The 16,035-nt window shown below is 37.1% G+C and overlaps 1 protein-coding gene across 3 annotated transcripts in view; it reads right to left on the bottom strand.

Moving 5' to 3' along the window:
* The window catches only part of zc3h18 (zinc finger CCCH-type containing 18), a 73,879-nt gene that overhangs the window by 12,171 nt on the left and 45,673 nt on the right, over positions 1–16,035 (bottom strand). Inside the window, exons 14-18 of one of the 3 annotated variants that reach the window (XM_041795543.1) lie at positions 7,441–7,569; positions 6,981–6,989; positions 6,646–6,851; positions 5,890–6,107; positions 4,068–4,167 (exon numbers count right to left, since the gene is read on the bottom strand). In XM_041795543.1, the coding sequence (XP_041651477.1) occupies positions 4,068–4,167; positions 5,890–6,107; positions 6,646–6,851; positions 6,981–6,989; positions 7,441–7,569 (662 nt within the window). The remainder of the gene's footprint in view (positions 1–4,067; positions 4,168–5,889; positions 6,108–6,645; positions 6,852–6,980; positions 6,990–7,440; positions 7,570–16,035) is intronic. The other 2 variants (XM_041795545.1, XM_041795544.1) reach the window with 2 other exon arrangements.

The following is a 16,035-nucleotide window of genomic DNA, read 5'->3' as shown; positions in this document are numbered from 1 at the left end:
AGCTCAAACTCAGCACATTCTAATATCTTAAAAAGTCTTTAGGCCAGGTGGAATTTTGACAACGCTGGTGTTGGGCCAAAAACTTGTATCTCCAAAATGACCACTTTTCAGGGAATGAAACGTTTACAATTTATAAAAATGATATAAATATTATTTATAAAATCAAATTAAAATCATGAAAAATTGAGATACAAGGTTTTAGCCTGATGTCAGTGATAAATAAATATATACTCATTATCAGTGACATATTGGTTCTTCTGACTCTACATAGACATCTGTATCCCATTGAACCTCATAATTATCCACCAATCCACTGTTTAATTTCATTTCAACTACAGATTAACTGATCTATCATCTACCTTACATTCCGGGTTTGTATTGTGGCTCTTGCTAAAGTGTTTTTTAGACATTGTGGCTCTTTGGTAAAATAAGGTCGAGTACCACCGGTCTAACTCCGAATTTCCATATACAGCATGCGCGCCGCGGAACGCCGGCTAATCGAACTGCGGAGCACTCCGCTCACTCTCTAGTCTATCAAAGCATTTCCATAGCTGGCGCTCTGGACCGACAGCGGCGCGTGCCTGGAGCGCCACTCCGCTCTGCTTCGTTTCAGATACGCTGCAGGTCTATTTCAGCGCCGGCAGCTGCCAAACCTCGTAAATTCACTGTCGTTCAGAAAGCACCAACCATGGAAGTCACAAGCGTAGAACATCCGGTTCTTTCAAAATAAAACACAATGCACGGACTCCTGATCGTAAATCATTACTTTATCAACATTACGTCTCATCCTGCAGCGAGAGCAAAGGGTCACCGAGAGGTCAGTGGGTCACAGAGCTACAGCGGCTCCATTAATGAGGAAAAGTTAGCTTTTTAGAACATTTAGCCAAAGAATTTTACATAAAACAACAGATCCTTTGAGCAAACATTAACCTTTTAAGTTCCTAATGTACTCACTAAGTGGCAGCAATAAGCAATAATAAGCAATAATATCATGGACTCATACCGGACACCACTCAACGGAGGAAGCAATAATATCATGGACTTGTACCAGAAAGGATGATAAATTAACCCCAAAAGGTAAAATAGTCCGCTGTTGACATGCTATTCCTGCGTAAACTCGCAGCTCTCCCTTGATCTCTTCCTGATGACCAGGGCTGCGCGTCGCGGCGCAGCGCTCTAGACTTGCTTCCAGAGGGCGAGGTCGCTCGCCTTTCGGTAGGAGCAAACCCGCAGCGCTTCGGTGCGCGCGCACGCTGTATATGGAAATTCGGGGTAACTGTTACAGTTGCAGGGTGGAACTGTGAAATAGCACTTTAAAGGGGCACTATGTAGTTTTGGGGAAGACATTTTTAATCAAACAAGAAAATCTTAATTGGTTGATTTTCACATGTCAGCAAAATTTCTTCAGTTTCATAATTAATAGACCAAATAAAAACAGAAGAAAAGCACCATTTTGTACTTGGTGCATATGTAGCAGACCAAGGTTATTATAGTTAACTAAAACCAACTAAATAACTAAAACTGAAATGTAAAAATCCTTTTAGTAAACTGAAACTAAACAAAAACTAAGCTTTACAAATAAAACAAAAACTAACTAAAACTGTGCTGTCTGCTTACAGAACTAACTAAAATGAAATATAATTAGGGAAAAAATCTCTTTAGTTTCAGTCTTTGACATTAGCATAGTGACTGACATGAACACCCAAGCTTGGAGAGAGTAAAATGTCCTGATTTGGTTGAAGATAACTTCACACCATGGTCATTTTAGGGCTTGAGTAGTATACAAACATTGAAGTTGAATAATTACACTGAAAAGTACAGAGGCTTTTTAGGTTTTGCCCCAGACAGGTATCCCATGTTGCCGATAAAACTAAAACCAACACTAAAACTAATGAAAACCAAACTAAAACGAAGCATTTTTGCAAAATAAAAAATAAACTAAACCAACAAAGTGGCAGTAAGAACTATTAAAACTAAACTGAAATTTAAAACAAAATGGAAAAAACTAAATAGCAATTAAAACGAATTAAAAATCCAAAACTGTTATAACCTCGTAGCAGACCCCGCCACCTCTCTAGTGTCAGTGTTTTGCTGACCTCATTTTCCTCTGAGTATAGTTGGTTTCATCAGTTATGAAAAAATGTTTCTGAGTTTGTATTATTACCTTATTAGTATTGTAAATATGAAATTCCTGAGTTTGAATTTCTTTGGAAAACAACCTGGTGCAGCTTTCACATTGCACTGATCTGTACAAAGTTAAATATAATTTTCAGTGGGCTAACATGTAGCTAATAAATACAGTTTTCTTTAGAAAGAAGTGTTGTGTATTGCCTTCCACAGTTGACAGGCAATGGATTTTAGTTCTAAGTATGATGTTGTGAGCAAAATGTATGCACTTGACAGCCAGAAAAATTACCTCCTGGACAGGGCAAGTAGGTATTTAGATGGGGCAAGTAGATTTGGAAAGCACTTGTCCTGAAGGGCAAGTAGGCAAAAACCTTAACGTCGGACCCTGATGATAACATCAGATAAATATTGATATGCCTTTGACGGAGAATCAGCACCTGCAGGGCGTGGACAGCTCCGTTTCATGTCTGTGACCTCGTAGTGCTGAAGGAGGAATTGTTCTGTTTATTCAAACAGCTGGTCTGCTAACACTTAGCTAACACTTTTTATCAGATGACTGTCCATGTTAACTTACAGGTTTATAGTATGATCACAGATGATCCTCCGACTCCCTTGTCTTCATGCCTTTCCATTGATAAATCCATTCAGAAAGTGTGCTGAGCGGACTAGATGTTTTGTTCCGTTGTGACTTCATACCTATGGCCTGTCCTATTTACTGGAGTACTGAATAACGTTTATATTCCCTAAGAACGTAATGAAATTGGAATGACTATTCCAGTTATTAGTCGAGCTCTTAGGCATTGCTAGGGGAAAAGAATTGTTGTTTTAGTAAAACTTTGTATTTTGATCACAACGTGTAAGAAATTATAAATTAGTAGTTTTATTAATTTTTCAATTTAATTTTCATTGGTAAGTGACAAAGATATAAGCGGGTTAATGCCGTTCGAGGTGTCCAGTTATCAGATAATGTTGGACTTCACGTAGGCAACCGTCCTCTGCAGGTTCAGGCCTCCACGTCGTCCATTAATCCTTGATAACTGGACACCTCGTTGGGCATTAACTAACTACCTATGTTCCTTATGTTATGATGTTTGCAGCAACTGCCAGGACAGCTTGTGGTGGAGGGAAAGCATGCTGATGGTATAAATAGACATGTTTGTTTTTCTTGTTTCTTGTTGTCTCCCACATTTTAAAAATGTATAAGATTTGAAAATCATCTAGTGTGTGGCCAGCCTTAGTCAAACACAAACAAAATTATCTAAAAAACAGCCTAGTTTAAAATGTGGGAGTTCCCCTTTGATATTAGAGAAGTGGGAAAATACCTGAAAGCAAACAGGTTATTTAGTTAGTTATCTGAAGTAAACACTAGATACTCGTGCCCTTAGGTGAAGAGGGCAACACAACACAGCCATCACGAGGGAACAAAGGAAGAAGGTTGTGTTTCAGATCTTATCAAAATCTGTCTGATGTCAGAAAGGTAAACTTGGCAATACAGGCTATTTTTGTTTTAAGACCTGAATCACAACAAACCTAGATGTATTGTCATTACTAATGCTTGGTAGATAAAGAGGAAAAAAATAGACAACAAAAATAAATACTACTACTAATATTAATTAAATTAATAGTACTATAAAAATGGTCATTTTAAATATATTTCAAAATTCTCAATTTCATTGCTGAAATGTGTTCAAGTTCACCATATTTTGCAGCTAAACTGATAACATGATTTTCCAAAACTCCTCTTGTTTATTGAAATATTTTTTGCTGCACAAATTCTGGTATTACTTTTGCATCCAACATCAGAGACATGCAAATGATAGTTTATCAAACCATTAGTTAATACATGTACATGAATATGTGAAGTCTACAGAATCTGAGCAGCATTACATTATTTGTGAGAGTGAACAGGAGGGAACAGAGTTTCTCAGGACGTTTCTCACCTCGGTCTGGAGACATGGCCATTCTCTTGCTGAGGGGGGAACCCGGCCTGTCCTTGTCTGAAGGCAGGTACCTCTTGCGGCTGCCCTTATCTCCCTGCTGCTGTAAAAAGTTCAAATATTAATTTAACAGGTAGAATAAGTCAACGAGACAATTTCAAAGTCACCTTTTAAGCAATGAAAAAACACTCTTAATTCAAGTCGAATCCACCCACAGTTTTCTTCACATTGATTGATATAGACTGTAGAAAGAGGTGGATGTAGTTACCCTGACAATTACTCATCTATGAAAAACTTTTTTAAGCTTCAAGTGAATCATTTAGGCCGTGGCAGTCTTTGCTATTTGTGGCAGATGTGATGGTATTTTGAGAAGATGGGAGCAAGAGAGAGAGATGCACAGGATGAGGAGTTACTACTGTTGTGAGGGTATAGGTCAGCCAGTGGAGGATTATTTCATTTCAGAGTAAATGTTTTTGCAGCTGCAAAGAAAACCTTACTAAACCCACGTCAACAGTGTAAAAGATGCATTAAGACGTTTCCAGTACAGTGTCAATATTAACAGTGTTGTCAGGGGGTTTTCCTAGCTAAAATTTAGGGACACTTTTATTGACATTTTAAAGTTAACATCAATCTAATGCACTCAGAGCAAAAAGAAGAGGCTAAATCTACAAAAAATGTTTTTCTCTTTAAACAATGTAGAGCTCTTATAGCACTCAAACCAGGGACACACCAATTCCAATTTGATTGGTCAGTATTAATTTCTAAGTCTTTCGTAGTCTAACCTCCTGATAAATATTTTAGATGATACCAATTTTTGTCCATAAAATCTGTTATTAACATCAAAAAGCTTTAACCTTTCTTTAATTGATGTTTAATTTGATGCCCATAATAAAACAGTGTCTGTCAAATTCTCATTGGGAAAAATCTTGAGAATTGGTCATGTATGATATGTGACCTACATGTCATCTCTGATTTTTAATAAGACTAACTTTCACCCTTGATTTCATTTTACCTTTATTCCCTAATTAATGTTGTTTTAATGTTTGTAACTAAATTATTTATCAATTATCTATTGTATTCTGTTATGTGTTTGAATGACGTGATTTAAGTTCTGGGTAAGTTCATTTTCTACAAGAATTAACTCTCTATCCCCTTTTGTTTAATGTCTTTAAAAAATATAAGCAATGAAACTGTAAAGATTTCTGGTCTGCTGCCATTTCAAGGCTGGACATTTACATCCCACTAATGTCTCATTATCACTGTGAATGTGACAGAAACAATGTGGAGTGACAAAGTCACCGTATCACCAATCCAAATGCCTGAGAGTGAGTACATGAAGCACCATTATCATTCTGTTACAGATTAATTTTGTTTAAGTATGAAGGTATAGTGATGACAGAGAGCTTTGTGAAAGTGCTGTTGTAGACTCACACCAAAGAGCACGTGACCCTCTCAGCACACATTTATATTATAATTTTGTCTTTCTCTGTTTTTACAGGATGTCTGCAGTATGCTAGAGATGTTCAAGATGTTTTTATCTTTGACACATACAAATGTTACATCTCTCAGTTTAGAGAAATTGAGAAATTTTCTTGGAATTCTTATTTCATGTTATTGACTGAGTTCTAAAGGGCATGTTCATGCTTAAATTGTGACTAGAAGCTGATGTATAGGGCCTTTCAAGTCACTGGCACATCACATAAAGAGATTCTGCATGTTTTAACACTACTGCTAATACTACTTCTAAAAATAATAATAACAACAATAATAATACTAATAACAATAAAACAGATGCTGTAAGACAAACAATGATTCTAACAGTTACCTTGTTGAGGAGTGTGAGCTTGATATCTTTGTGAGATCCTGAACCTCCGTAGCTCCCTGGGGGGCCCATGTTACCTGGTGGAGGATGCATTGGGTGGCCACCTCTGCTTCCAGGTCCTGATCTGGGCATGGGGTTGCCCCCTCTTTGGGGGGCTCCAGATGGGTCCATCTTCCTACGGTCTTCCCTGAAGGGCTCATCTTTTTTCTGAGGTCTTTCTGCTTTAGGAAATAAAAAAAGCATGTGAATCGATGAAACACACAGTAATAACAATACACTTTTATACCCATTTAGGAAAATTCATAAAACACTCTACAATCTTTAGAATTTATACCCTGATATCAAGACATTTAAACAGCAAATATGTGTTAAAATGAATTCAGATTCAGAAATGTTTTGATTTTTCTTTAAACAATGTTTAAAATAACCAGGATTCCCCTTCCAGACAAGAACTTTTTCTGCAGAAATTCACAATGGCATGAATTGTTGAAAATCCTGTCTTCACAGAAGATGGACTCATGTGGAATTTCATAGGTTATGGGTTATGGATATATTGTGTACAGTATGCATATTTAAGTATTTTCCTGGCAGAATGCAGTGATTGCTACACACCTCTAATGTGTGATTTCTAAATCTTTTAATTATTTTGTGTTCATTTGAGACAAGGACTTATTTTAATATTGGTTCATTCAAGAACTTATTGTTCTTATATTACATTGTTGCTTTTATGCTTGCTTTGGTGTCTGTGCCTTAACTAACCCCTGTCTTTGTCTCTCCCATGTGGAGGCCGGTCCCGTGGCGGCCCTCTCTCCTTTCGTGGGTGATTTGGTGTGGGTGAGCGGGAGCTGGCAGAAGACACGGGGCTCGCCAGGTCAGCATACATGTCATCTGAGTCTGCGCTCCGCACAGAGCTGCTGCTGGATGATGCTGATGACACAGATGAGACGCTACTCACACTCAGTGACCTGCAACAAGACAGTACGATGAAAGCAACTGGTTATCCATGAGATTCTAATTACACACAGGGATGGCAACTGTGTGTACAATTTTCAGCATGACATTTTGGCAGACACCATGGATGTTGGCTATCATACCTGGATTTCCTGGATGGTTTTCCAACAGAGGCAGCACATGAGAGAAAGAGAGAAGAGCACAGAATTAATCTGCATTTGGATGTATCATCAGCATAACCCCTTTAGTGCACATTTAAAATGAGCTATTTTTAATTCTCGGCATCTAGCAGACTGCCTCATGACATGATAAAACACTGAGCCTGATAAAGAAGCTGGATATCTGCTGAATAACTAATAAGGATTTAAAAGAGCTTTCTGATCTTACATAACACATTGAAGTTTTAACGGTGAATAAATTGCTACTTTTTTTTACATCATTAACAGCCTCAGAGACAGTATGCACTGATATGATTTATATTATGCACTGACAAGTTTTTTTTTTTTTTTTTTTTTCATTTCCAAACATTTACTCTTGGAAATGTTCCTTCTCTCAGCAATTCAGTTCACAGATGGAAGTAAAGGTAGTCACATGCGTGCGTACCTGGATTTCCTGGATCCAGAGCGTGAGCGCGAGCGAGAAAGGGAGTTGGAGGTGGATCTGGACCTAGATCTGGAGCTGGAGCCAGAATAACTGCTGCCACTTCCACTAACACTGCCACTCACAGTTCGCCTGGAAAAGACAGAAAAGAACCATTTCACTGACATATTCCATTGATATTCTGCATGGAGAAGCCAAAGTGAGCACAGTGGATCTGTATAAGGTGTTCACTCAGCATAGTATCACAACATCTATTGGGAGTACCAGGAAATTCTAGATTTTCAAACTGGGGTTAAGAGACTCTCCACGTGTATGAGAAGGGCTGGGAAATTAAGCTAAATTTTGATTAAATTGCAATTTTTAAATCTGAAATGAATGTCAAAATACCAGTTAAATATATTTTTCTGCTGCATAGATGTTATGCTCTACATATCAAGCAAGCATTTAAGTTTCGTTTTTTTTTCTACATTTTCCAAAATCACTCAGCCCTACTTATCAGCCAGATTTTTTTTTTTTTTATCAAACCTGACTAGCCATCCAAGATACCCTATGCTGGGAACACAGTAAAATATTTGTATCAGTAGAAATTAATGTCACAGAGGATATCCATAAACAATAGCGGTTGATTGTTAACAGCAACAAATGTATTTCTATTTCTTCACCTTTTATCCTCAACAGTAAAATACTTTGGAGAACCATATACTGCTTTTAGATTCTCTCGCTAATGAAGCTAAGTGTAAGTTCAAGCAGGAAGACTGATTCATCTCCATTCATCCTTCCATTCATTAGTGATCATTCACTCTTGTGTCTTCCTTTTCACGCACCATTTCCTGCTCTGGTATTCAGCTGGTATGGGCGTCTATTCAAATAAACTCTGAGCCAATCCCTTTCAGCCATGACTTCTCTCAATCCTATCATCCTGCAGCTGTCAGATTATAGAATATTTTCTTTTTCCTTCACAGTCAGTTGTTCACTGTGACTGCTGCAACCCTCATCCTCCCCATCCACCTCTATAACATGTCATCGGTGTCAAGGTTCAACTCCTTCATGCCATCCTAAATCACCTCATTGCCACCTCCAAGCTGTCTCTTTGGTATCTGGGTCAAGCTCCTCTGTATGTTCTGCATCCCTTTATTGCTACTCCAAAGTCATCTCATCAGAGTGTGGGTCAAGTTCCTTGGAAATCCACTCTACAGAAGTCTTTTACTCATCTTATCCTACTCCTTCCATCACATCCACCAGGGTCTAGACTCTATAGGGTGGTATCCTATCCTGCTGTGGGCCTCACTACCCCTTCAAGTTCATAAAGGAGTATATTTGCCAAAGACATTTCACAGTTTCAAATATTTCCATACTTGTAAAATGAATCATTATTTAACTTGTATTAAGTTTCTCTTGATTGAAATAAACGCAGCTGAATATTGAACATGTTCTCAGGACCACTGATTGTCCGCCAGATCATGAAAGGAAAGAACACTTCAATAAGAGCAGGCTTTCATTATTAGGCTCATGTTAACGCAATCACCTAAAAATATTTGAGATTACAGTTGAACATAAATCAAGCCTTACAGATAAGAAGACTTCACATTTTTGAGATCTCTAAACGTTAGCCAGACCAAAGATTTGTGATGCAATGGTTTTAGAATGTGTCTGGGGAGAGTCCCAGCAGCCTGAAGCAAGGTGTTGCAGCTTGAATGAAGCTGTCTGATGTAACCGCGATTCAGCCTGTCACGATGCAGAGAGCTGGTTGCAGAAAGGTACAAGCAGATGAATGTGAAAAGGAAATGAAATCTCATTTTGAAAAGCTTAAAACACCAACTCCATCAGATAGTCATGCTTTAATTTCTATGAGTAATATCTCTTTTCTCATCGATCCTCCTGATAGACTTGTCATCACCATTGCCGCCGGGCAGCAAAATTTCACAGCACATATAAACACAAAAATGCTTTGTTAGATCAGTCTTGTTATAACAAAGATATCAGCTGAGAATTATAAATTTTTCATGGACAAATTCAGCTCCTACAACCTTTAATTTCTCATGTTTTATCCCATAAAGCACAGTCAAATAAAGGAGCCCTTTTTTTAACAATGCTTCCATTTCATTTTTTTCACATTTATCTGCTTCTTTGACATAACGTTTTTTTTTTGTGTGTTTTTTTATTAAGCCTGTTAATATTAACGCGTTGATGTTTGTGATTAATCTGGAAAGCTTAATGCATTAAAAAATAATAATGCAATTTAATCATATGACTAAGTTTGACCACAACTTCCTCCAGTAGTCCTCCTGTGTAGATGTTTATGTCCCTGGGGTGAAAAGGTTAAAGGCGGGTCAAACGCAGCCAGCAATGATGAGTGAGGAGACAGACTCAGGTCTGCTTCACGGCAAATTTCGATTTAAAAAGCTGCCTATTGGAAGTCTGGATGAAACAGAAGTTGTGTGTACATACTTCTGTGATGAACTGTCTTTACACCGAAGCACAACAAGTCTGAATTACCAACTCTGGGCAAAACGCATCTTTGCTAATGTTAGCAAAGATGCTAACAACAACACGGGATCAAGCTATAACGCCAAGCTACACCGGCGCAGTCCAGCAGACCCGGATTTGTCCCCAAAACGACAAGATCTAAGCTAACTAATACGATCGCTGATGGGTCGCCAGAGACTGCTGGCCATTGACATCGTTGACGACAAGGGGCTTTAAGACATTATCCAGGTCGCCTGGGATGACCCGTACCACAGAACACCTACGAGAACTACTGTCACAAGAATCTGTGAACTGTATGGCAGCTAAAAAGGCAACTGAAGTGGAGCAGCTGGCCCAAGCAACATTTAAATTTACGAGAGACCACTGGACATCAGTCAGCAACTTCAGCTACCTCGGGCTAACAGCACACCTGATCATTCACTTTACTGCAGAAGTTATTTTTTACCTGATGTGTTTGTCTTCTGGGCTTGTTTGCGGTCTATAAATATTATATATTGCTCAGTGAATTAAGACACTCTGATTTAAAAACCACAAATAGGTTTAAAAACTCTAGTTTGTTTAACATTTCTTCATTTAAAAACCAAACTTGTACTAATTTATCTCAAACAAAACTGGGAGGTGTTTAGAACATCTCAGAGTGGAAGGTTACAAGCATTTTTAAGTATCAACACATCTCATTGCAAATCTTTGGTCTGAACTTGGCTGTATGGGCTATTCTCAGTTCAAGTAAAATAGGAGAATGATGAAGTCATCTTCTTCAGTTACACATGTCTGGACTTAACTATGCTTGATCTGCAGATAAGATGTTTTCCTTCCCCCTGACAGAGCAGATGGGCTTATATATTCAAATTATTCTTAAGTATGGGGTCAAATAATGATGTAGCTCTATTGGATTTCACACAAAGAGAGAGCGTTAAAAAAAGTTTAACCAACTAGAAATAATAAAAACCTATTTTATAGGTTATAGAAAGGCTGTAGTCAACCAGCCTTCTCTCACTCACTCTCTGTCATTGCCCAACCTGGTTGACTGAAATGACGCTCATGCCCAAAAAAAAAAAACAACCAAACAAACAAAAAAAAAAACGCCTGCATGTTATCTCTATTTCAGTCTTACCAGTGACAGTGTTCTTACTGTACCCTTGTAGAAGCTTAAATGAAACTGAAACAAAACAGTAGAAATATACAAGAGTGTGCAGCATCATAAACTACTTTTAATGACATAATGTTGTAATCAACAATGAACTCAGAGCTGACAATCATGGTCCTGGCTATAATCACATGATTTCTGTGATCACAGCACAATAACATCTTGCTACTATAATTCACAGCTTGTCTGTCTGTCTGTGTGTCTGTCTTTATTTAAACAACACACCATTTCTTCAACTGTCTTTGATACCTATCAGAAGACTTCTTGGGTGTATGTCCCATCATCACATATACGCACAGGTGTGCAGGAACCCTGAACTCATGCACAGTTATTTAGGGGGAAAACACCCTTTTCCATGCAAATTGATCTTATTACACTAAACATCTAATGATGAGGACGGTAATGTCTTGGCATCAACAGAGTAAAGATTAGCCGACTGTCTGCCAGAGCTGATGCAAGTTTGCTACAGTTTTTATGACACACAAACTTTCCAGAGATCAGGAAACAGTTTCACCTCTGTATGACTTTAAAATAAGTTATATGTAAATAAGATCAGAAAATATTACTTTGACATTGCTATTACTAAGTCATAACCAGGAATTTAATCAGTCTGAGAATCCCAGCTGCTTTTCCCATGTGTGGTATAGTTATGAATGACAAAGATGTGATTGTTTTCTTGGAGTTTCTTTCAATCCAAGAGGAAACTTAATCACAGTTGTGCTTAAGTGACCATATCAATATTCCCTATAATTGAATGCACCATTATTCTGAATATCTAACATCGATTGTTAGAATACATATGGGATGGAGGTGAGACATGACACACCTGCTGTGGGAGTGGGCAGTAACCTAATGATCAGAAATCTAGGAGGTGCGGGCTGGAGGAGGATTACGAGAAGAGGTCCATGCAAGGCTCTAGTAACCTGTAAAATATTCTGTTTGGATACAGATTAACATTTATTGTGAAAAATAGGGAGCTTTAAGTAGACTGAAGATTATGACATGAACCTAACCCCTGAAGAAGAAACTTGCCATGCATTGCATTGAAAAGGAAAGGGTAGCTGTAAAAAAGTAAATGTTTGATATTACGAGATGCAGATGACTTTTGACTTGTCCGCTGAGTTGTCTGTGAGTTTTTTTTAAGTGAAATGACACATTAAGGAGAAGTGGTGGACATATTTTACATCACTGTGGCTGCAGGGTGACTGCAGTGACTTAAGCAAAGCCTGCTGAAAAGTACAATCGCAATGTAAAGAAATATATGAACTAATTATGGACATTAACTACTTCTATTTATCTATTGTATTTTTTGCAAAAATTGCATTAAAAGATCTACTTTTAATACAAAGTTAAATTAAGTCTCACCATTTTGATTGTTAACAGCAACAAATATTTCTATTTCTTCAACTTTTATCCTCAACAGTAAAATACTTTGTAAAACGTATGAAAAGGAGATTGTGAGAGAGTGTGATGACTTTTTAAAACAATGGCATGGCATCCCATTTCTTATTGAAAGTAGCACAACAATGTCTTAAAATACTGAAACTGTGAAATCTGATTTTTCTTCAAAAATAAAAATGTGTTTTCTCAAGGCATTACTTTCTTGTTTTATCATTAAGAATGTTTTCGCCATTTCAATAAAAAAAATGATTCTTAAATGTTTGCAAATCTTATCTGATTTGGTTCTAATATACATTTATACAATAAATTATTTTAACTTTCATTATTACAGCGCTAGTGCTACACCATTAGGTAATAATGTAGAATTGTGATTATAGTGGGCAATATTGTGATTAGCAATTGCAATAAAGAAATAATACATTAATCGTTCTATTTACTTGGTTAACAAGACAAATGAGAGTAATGACAGTTTTGAAGTTTGTAGTTCTCAACTCAAAACATAATATACAAATGTTAAGTAACATCAAAAATACAAAATCTAAAATTTCCACACTACTGCATCCAAAATAACTTAATGTTTTCCAAAAACACAAGTCTTTCCTTTGTTAAAATAAAGGTACCTCTACAAAAACATAGTGGCAGTATTGTAAACTTAAAAGGATTAAAAAACGCCAGCAGAAAGGCCTTTAAGCAATGCTTAATACAAAAACAACTGCAGCCTTTTATGTGATAATGTAACTGCATAGCATGACGTTACAATTGCAAGTGAGATAAGATTAAATGTGCAGCACTTTAAAGCTGCAGCACTGTTTTAAACATCTACAGACCATCAAGACTGTTTAATTCAACATCCACATCACCATCAATATTTATTGAAACTTGTTTCTAAATCTTAAATGCTTAAATTTAGTTTTTAGTAAAATTCTACAGTGCTCAGTTAGGAGGTTTATGTGTATATCCTGATACTTCTGAGACAAGAACACCCCCTGAAATATGTGATGAATGTTACCCAACAGCTGTAGCAGTATCACTGGTATATTTTTATCAGAAAATCTGAGGGAAGCCGTTTGCAAACAGAACTGTAAACTGGTTTTCCTGGATAGTTTCGAATGTGTGCCCACACAAATCCACCCCCACAAACAGAGAGGGAAACACTCTCACACACCCTTGTTCTTCCCTGCCCTTTAACTGTTCCTCCTCTCTGGCTTATGCTGCCCCATGTCATACATATGCCCACAGAAAGAAACACACAGACACAGCACACAACTCACAAAAGTGAAGTTTTCCCTCAAGGCTTTCCACCCTCACGCCCACAGACTCTCTCCGGTCTTTCCACAAAAACCACACAGGTGTTGGCTGTACCTCCGGTATCACTTAATAATGCCAAAGGACACTAATATGCAAAAATGTCAGCGAGTTTCTTTTTGTTCTGTTTATTTAAAATTAATCCATAAATGTCATCCACAGAAAAAAACTGCAAATGGAAACCCTTTAAACAAAACACCCAGGCATCCCACAGTCTCCCACCTTCATGCACACACTGGATTAGTGGGATTCTGACATTTTTTGGTACTCATGCTCTGCAAAGGGAAAGTTGAAGAAATAATGACCTTGTTTCCATATCAGAATGATAAATACATGAAAATAGTGACATAAAGTGACAGGGTCTAGGGGTCAGTTACTCTATTTAGAACATTTTAATCATTCTTTTAACAATTTTCATTCTAGTAAAAATAGTCCGTTATCAAATATAGTCCATCAAATTTCACTGTTTGTTAAAATTTGTCTTTAATATGTCATTTAAAAAAACAGCATTCAGTATTCCAACAAGTGTATGATAGGTCCAGTATAGGAAATACAGTACTGACATGAAATGAATATAAAACACTAATTAAATCAAAAACCTACAGTGTGAGTATTTATAGCAGTCTAGACCCACTGTCTTTTTAGGATTTTTCACTGGGATTTTTTGTGTCTTTACCACAGAGGATGGTGGATATGGTCAAAAACAGGAATGAGAGAATGGGAAATGACATATGATGACATGTGGGGAAGGAGCCACATGAAGGCTGGATTTGCTGGCATTGTTTGCTTTCCATAGCTTCCTCCAGTTATTTACAAGCCTTTCCACCTGGCAGGTAAACAGGATAGCGGAATCACGAGAGGAACTTTATAACACCAGCGTTTATTAAACTGAGGGAAGCAGTGATGTCCATGAGGTCCAGACATCGATTGTTATTGCGAACTGTTTTAAACAATATATGCATTTATGTTCATGCATTTCTTTAGCCTACATTAATGCATGCTGCAGCACCTTATCCCACATGTCCTTCTCCTCTCTGTTCCATTGTGAATAGCAGCAGAAACGAGTTGACGCGTAGCCTTGGTCACTGTTCATCACAGCTAAATTCACTGCTGTAATGAATCTTTTCACCATCCTTCTTGAAATAAATACTGAGATTATGTTAAAATAACATACAGCCACTACTTTACTGCATAACCACATGTCTCAAAAATTAATCAAATTCTGTGTTATATTTATATTTTCTTTCTTTGGCAATCTCAGTCTGTAAACAAGACTGAAGTAAATGTGATATTAAATTGCATATGAACTGGCTACTTGTTTAAAGCTTCAGCTGTAAGAATTCTATTTATAGCCCACAAGCTTTTAAATGAAAATCAAGCTGTTAAAATGTGCCTAATAAACATTAAAGTAGATTTAAAAACACAGAGGAGGACACATAATAATTCTAAAGTGGCACAAAAAATGCAGAAACTTGTTCCAGAAAACAGATCAGAATGCAGGAAAATAAATGTGTGGTATGTTAATATATTGTGGGATAAGACCTCCAGACCGCCTTACCTGATGACGCCAACTATGGAATTTTAAAATAAGATATTTGTCTTATAAATTGAATGAAAAAATCATGATAAAATGAAGATCGTTATCTGGCCATTAAAAAAAACTGTGATATGATTTTTTTTCATATCACCCACCCCTATTATTAATCTGAGAATTCTCAGCTTCTCCTAAATCACAGAGTTTACACAGTCTCTGCTCCGCTGGGAGATTTTTAAATCTGCCGACTTCAAGAGTCGGAAGAAAGATTCCTGTTAACTGAGCAGCCAAAGGTCTCTGACCTCTTGTTAGGTTAGCTTTAACATAAAATTCAATACCCCAATCATACCTGATTTCAATTTATGTCCTCTATTTAGGTTTTAACAAGACGTGGTTTAACCATTTCTCTTCAAATCTAGATAACTTTTTTCTAAGAGTGTTAACACTACATGCTAAATTGTTTCTATACACATATTGTAACTCAACATCACCAAAACAGGATGAATCCCTGCAGCCCACTGAGAATTCTGTACTCTACTCCAAAGAAAAACTGTGTTACTATTATAGGACATATTAATAAAATGACTTCACAGTCTAATGATGTCACATTTACTCCTAATCAAACCAGGATTCCAATCTTACACCCCTTGTTTTTGTATGTGTGTCTTATAAAGAAGATAGAAGAATTCATATTGAATTCACAATGAGTCAAAATAATAGTTAT

This window comes from Cheilinus undulatus, linkage group 9 (genome assembly GCF_018320785.1).
Source record: "Cheilinus undulatus linkage group 9, ASM1832078v1, whole genome shotgun sequence".
NCBI classification, from domain to species: domain Eukaryota; kingdom Metazoa; phylum Chordata; class Actinopteri; order Labriformes; family Labridae; genus Cheilinus; species Cheilinus undulatus.
The sequence above is the reverse complement of the archived record's forward strand: the minus strand, read 5'-3'. Positions and strand labels throughout refer to the sequence as shown.